This window comes from Silene latifolia, chromosome 2, assembly GCF_048544455.1.
Source record: "Silene latifolia isolate original U9 population chromosome 2, ASM4854445v1, whole genome shotgun sequence".
Taxonomy (NCBI): domain Eukaryota; kingdom Viridiplantae; phylum Streptophyta; class Magnoliopsida; order Caryophyllales; family Caryophyllaceae; genus Silene; species Silene latifolia.
In genome coordinates this window covers 5,923,084-5,928,211 of record NC_133527.1, presented here as the reverse complement: position 1 = coordinate 5,928,211, position 5,128 = coordinate 5,923,084, and the positions used below count along the sequence as shown (strand labels likewise).

Below are 5,128 nucleotides of genomic sequence, written 5' to 3'. Positions count from 1 at the left end.
TAAAGAAACACTACTTTTCTCTTCATTAACATAAAAAATTATAGCAAGGCTTGCCAAAATGTAGCATAAGAACAAGTCTGCAGCAACTAATGTAGCATTACAACACCTAAAAACACCCACCAATCTTATTCAAACCTCAATTTTGATCCTCAATTGAGCACATAATTAAAAACCATGCACTCCCAAATCTTCCACTCTTCCAAAACAAAAGCAAAAACTAAAATCCCAAGCAAAAATGAAATAAAATATAAGGAACATCGTCTCGATAACAGTGTCGATAAATATTCCTGCAATGCAATCTCCATGTCCTTGGTTCTCTAGTACCTGTAGTGGGCTGGCTTGTATGGTCCCTCAACAGGTATGCTGAGGTAGTCGGACTGGTCCTTTGAGAGCTTGGTGAGCTTGGCACCGAGCTTACCAAGGTGAAGTGCGGCGACCTTCTCATCAAGGTGCTTGGGCAACACGTACACCTTCTTCTCGTACTTGCCTGAGGCCTTCTCCTTCCACAACTCGAGTTGAGCAATCACTTGGTTTGTGAAAGAGCAAGACATGACAAAGCTGGGGTGACCAGTGGCACAACCCAAGTTCATGAGACGACCCTCGGCCAAGATGATGACGCCGGATTTGGTGTCTGGGAAGACGAATCGGTCGGTTTGGGGCTTGATGGTGATCCTCTTGACTCCTGGGAATGTCTCTAGACCGTGCATGTCGATTTCATTGTCAAAGTGACCAATGTTGCAGACAATGGCATTGTTCTTCATTTTCCTCATGTGGTCGACCATGATGATGTCCTTGTTACCGGTGGTGGTGACGAAAATGTCGGCCTCAGAGACTACGTCTTCCAAGGTGAGGACTTGGAAACCCTCCATAAGAGCCTGGAGAGCACAGATTGGGTCAATCTCAGTTACGATGACACGAGCACCTCCGGCCTTCAAGGCAAGAGCACAACCCTTTCCGACATCTCCGTATCCACAGACAACACCGACCTTGCCGGCAATCATAACATCAGTGGCTCTCATCAAACCATCAGGGAGAGAGTGACGGCATCCATACAAGTTGTCGAACTGTTCAAAAGAAAACACACAAGGTTTTAATGCATAAGCCTAAAACTGCACACACAAATAGGGTTAAAACAAATGTCGCATGCAAAACCGTCTCATACAATAGATTTTATACCTTGCTCTTGGTGACAGAGTCGTTAACATTGATAGCAGGGAACAACAAGGTGCCGTTCTCTTGCATCTGGTAAAGCCTCTTAACACCAGTAGTGGTCTCCTCAGAAACACCGACCAATCTCTCCTTCATCTTGTGGTACCTCTTGGGGTCAACCTTAAGACTTTCCTTGATCAGACCCAAGACGAGTTGGAACTCGACGTTGTCAGTAGAGTTAGGGTCAGGAATCTTTCCGGACTTTGCAAACTCCTCCTCGGCCTTGACTCCCTCGTGGATCAAGAGGGTGGCGTCACCACCATCATCAACAATGAGGTCGGGGCCTCCAGCAGCACCCCAGTCAAGTGCCCTCTCTGTGCACCACCAGTACTCTTGGAGGGTCTCACCCTTCCACGCGAATACGGCAGCGCTGTCCCTAGCAATGGCAGCTGCAGCATGGTCCTGCACACAAAGAACTCGATTAATCAATCATTACATTCTGCAATTGCACAGATCATTAATTCTCAATAAATAAAATGTTGATCAATTAATAACACACTTTCTCTGTTCTAGTGAGTTGTATGCGATTGTAAATTAAAATCCGCATACAATTCAATGGAATAAAGGAAGAAGAAGTAGTTGCATTAACCACATTTATGCCAAAAATGTTGTAGATTAGTAAGACGAAACTTTCCTCCATTTCCGAAACCTAGCTATATGTAGATCCAAACCATCAGGAAAAAACATGTGCAGAAAAACGATCTATTAATAAAAAATACTTTCCTTTGTTCCATTGAGTTGTATACGTTTTTCAAAATCCATATACAATTCAATGGAACAGAGGACGTAGTTGCATTTTACTACATTATGCCTAAAATGTCGTAGATTCGTAACACGAAACTTTACTCCATTTCTGACAACTAGCTATAAATGTAGATCCAAAACATCAGAAAAAAACAACAGATCTAACAGTAGCATTACTTCAATTCTTGAAACATATGCAGAAAAACGATCCGTCAGCGATTAACACGAAATAAACCAGCAATTAACCAACATCAAGCCATTTTTCATCGTAAAACATAAGAAAAGGCTCCAAAATTAATCAACTCGCTTTATTTCTTCGAAATCCGATCATTGACGAAGCGAAAATGCACATGATTAACAAGATCCAATCCACATTATGTCATCAACAAACAAATCGATTGAAAAAATCTGTAAATTCAGATCCTACCTAACAAATGTAATCAACAAATAAATCGATTGACGAAATGATATAAAATTGATAGTAATCGCGACAATTAATTTTACCGACCTTCTCTTTTCTACCTCGTCCCAAACATTCTCCTCTCGCAAATCAATACAAAAAAAAAAGTGCAATCGTTTATTGATTTGCGAGAGGAGAATGTAGAAAAGAGAAGGTCGATAACAGAGCATGATCAAATTAATTAATTAACGTAAATAAATATACAGCGATGTATACCTGAGTGGAGAAGATGTTGCAGGAACACCAGCGAACCTCAGCGCCAAGAGCGGTAAGAGTTTCAATAAGAACAGCGGTTTGAATAGTCATATGAAGAGATCCAGTAATCTTAGCGCCTTTAAACGGTTGCGAGGGACCGAATTCGGTACGACAAGCCATAAGTCCAGGCATTTCGACTTCGGCCAGCTCGAGTTCGAGACGGCCGAAGTCGGCCTGGGACATATCCTTGACCTTGTATTCACGGCCGGAACTGGTTCTCTCTGCGATCAACGCCATTGTTGATTTTGATTGATTTAGATTTAAGATTGGAGAAGAAGAGGAAGAGAGGAGGAGTATATGAAGGAGAAAGGAAGGGTTAAGCGAGGAGTAAGGAGAGTGAAGGGAGGAGTATAAATAGGAGAGTTTTGGTTAGGAAAACGAAAGGGTTGGTTATGGTTTTTTTTTTTGAAACTTTAATTTAATTTTTTTATCATTTTTTGTTTGAGATCTTTGTTATGGTTGGAGGGACTTTGTGGTTGGTGAGTATAGTGACTTGGGGTGGAGCTTTAGAGGGTTGGTGATGTTTTTGTACTTCTATTCTTCATGTGCTTAGTGGAGACCAGATCTCGAAAAGTTGATTCGATCTGAATAATTAAGATGGGCTTTGTATCCATTTTAATTCGAAAAATATGATGTGAAATTAAAATTGAACTTAAAAAACTCAAAAAGTATGATGCGAAATTAAAATTGGCCTTAAAGTAATTTGCTGGTGATGCTTAGAATGACGGAAACGATGAAGTTAAAACAAAATCATACATAATTTGGATTAAGCTCAAAAAAATTACTTGACTTGTAATTAGACCACCTAGAGATGACTTAATCCTAATGAGCCATTAGTCAAGTTTAGTTGGAGATTGATGTGACAAACGGTCATTCAGGTGGTTTAGGTTGGAATTGAATCGCGTAATTTTTAAATTAGGTTTGTTCACGTGTACATTGATCTAATAATTTTGTAGTAAGGGTCATTTTTGGGTGGATCATTAACAAAAGTTCAAGACATGATTATGGTGTTTATGTTGGTTTGGAAGGTAATTCAAACCTACATGAACACCATATTGAGAAATAAGTTAAACCCCAACCTAAAATGAGAATTCTTTTTATTCTCAACACCATATTCGGAAATCACTCTATTTAGTGATATTGTAAATCCCCTATTTACTAAATGAATAGGCGAAACTCTAATTTTTCCCGCCTAAAAATATTTCCTAGATTAGTACTTGATATTTTTAGCATATACTATATGTGTGGACATGATAAATTATAAATAGATATAATCCTTTGTATTTAAATATTTATAATATTTAATATTTCACATTCTACACAAATTTATCTCCGATCTTTTTAGGATAAGAATTTTTTTTTTTTAAAGAATTTTGTGATAAAAATTTATTGATTTTTTATGATAAGAAGTTGCGGCTAAAAAATATGAAATTAGTAAATATTTGTAAATTAACATAAATAATTTCTCGGTAAAAAATAAAAAAAAAATACTCATTTTATTACTTCTTACGATTTAAACTTTTATTTATTTCTCTAATCAAAATACATTAAGAAGAAACGTGAAAAATAAGTGAATTGTCAATTTAAATTCTATAAATAATACATTAAAAAGTAAAACTCTATAAATAGTGTGCATATATTGCACGAGGTCTATATTGATAACTCTATAAATACCGTGCATCACTACAACAAATAAGGTAATTGGCGACCATATAAGGCGACTGAGAACAGTCGCCATTAAGAATAAAGCGACTAAGACCCGTCGCCCGCACTTCGTAGCTGGGTTTGGTCGCTTTTGGCGACAGCGTTAAATCGCCAATTTTGGCGATCGAATTTTTTAAATCGGGCGACCAAAATTGCCGCCAAATTGGCGATCATCATGAGTCGCTAAAAAAGGCGATCGCTATTAGTCGCTTTCCTAAAATCCACGTCATCTCCATATTTTTTAAAAAGGCGACGGATTTTGGTCGCCATTTTGGCGACAGATGTTGGTCGCCATTTTGGCGACAACTTTTGGTCGCCAAAACCACTTGTTCCCGTCGCCAATGCCCATAAAATTAATTCATGATCGAGAGACTTAGCGACGGTTTCCCGTCGCCAAATGCCCGAGATCCGTCGCCAAATTTACATTTTTTTAGCGTAAAAATCGTTTTTGACCTAGCCAAATACGTAAAAACCTGCAAATAAACCAACATTTCAAAGCAGAGAACACATGGGAAGCCAACACAACCAAACTTGATAAAGAAAATCATGTTCCATACACACAACTACGAGTTCTACGAGTTTTGGTCATCTAACATTATCCGGGAATAACATGTTTTCTAAAAAACTACATAACAGGGAAACTTGCTCCCGCTCCACTACCACCTCCATGATTAGGATCTCTAGGATCCTTTGGTTGCGGGCGCCACCCGGTGTTGCAATTGGCGAAGAAGGAGTTCATCCGTTCCATTTCCTCCT

At 38.8% G+C, this 5,128-nt stretch overlaps 1 protein-coding gene across 1 annotated transcript; it reads right to left on the bottom strand.

Annotated features, from left to right (window-relative positions):
* On the bottom strand, nt 1-3,037 carry LOC141642111 (adenosylhomocysteinase-like). Its single transcript, XM_074450796.1, has 3 exons — nt 2,630-3,037; nt 1,177-1,611; nt 1-1,064 (listed from the first exon to the last, which is right to left on the bottom strand). Exons 1-3 carry the CDS (start codon nt 2,903-2,905, stop codon nt 318-320), a joined length of 1,458 nt encoding a protein of 485 aa, XP_074306897.1. The 5' UTR covers nt 2,906-3,037; the 3' UTR covers nt 1-317.
* Nucleotides 3,038-5,128: the final 2,091 nt, after the last annotated feature.

Excerpts from the sequence above, each read along its gene's own strand:
- LOC141642111 (XM_074450796.1), bottom strand. The coding sequence starts at position 2,905 with ATGGCGTTGATCGCAGAGAGAACCAGTTCCGGCCGTGAATACAAGGTC. Across the intron at positions 1,612-2,629 it reads GCAACATCTTCTCCACTCAG|GACCATGCTGCAGCTGCCAT; the intron begins GTATACATCGCT and ends CTTTGTGTGCAG. Across the intron at positions 1,065-1,176 it reads ACTCTGTCACCAAGAGCAAG|TTCGACAACTTGTATGGATG; the intron begins GTATAAAATCTA and ends TCTTTTGAACAG.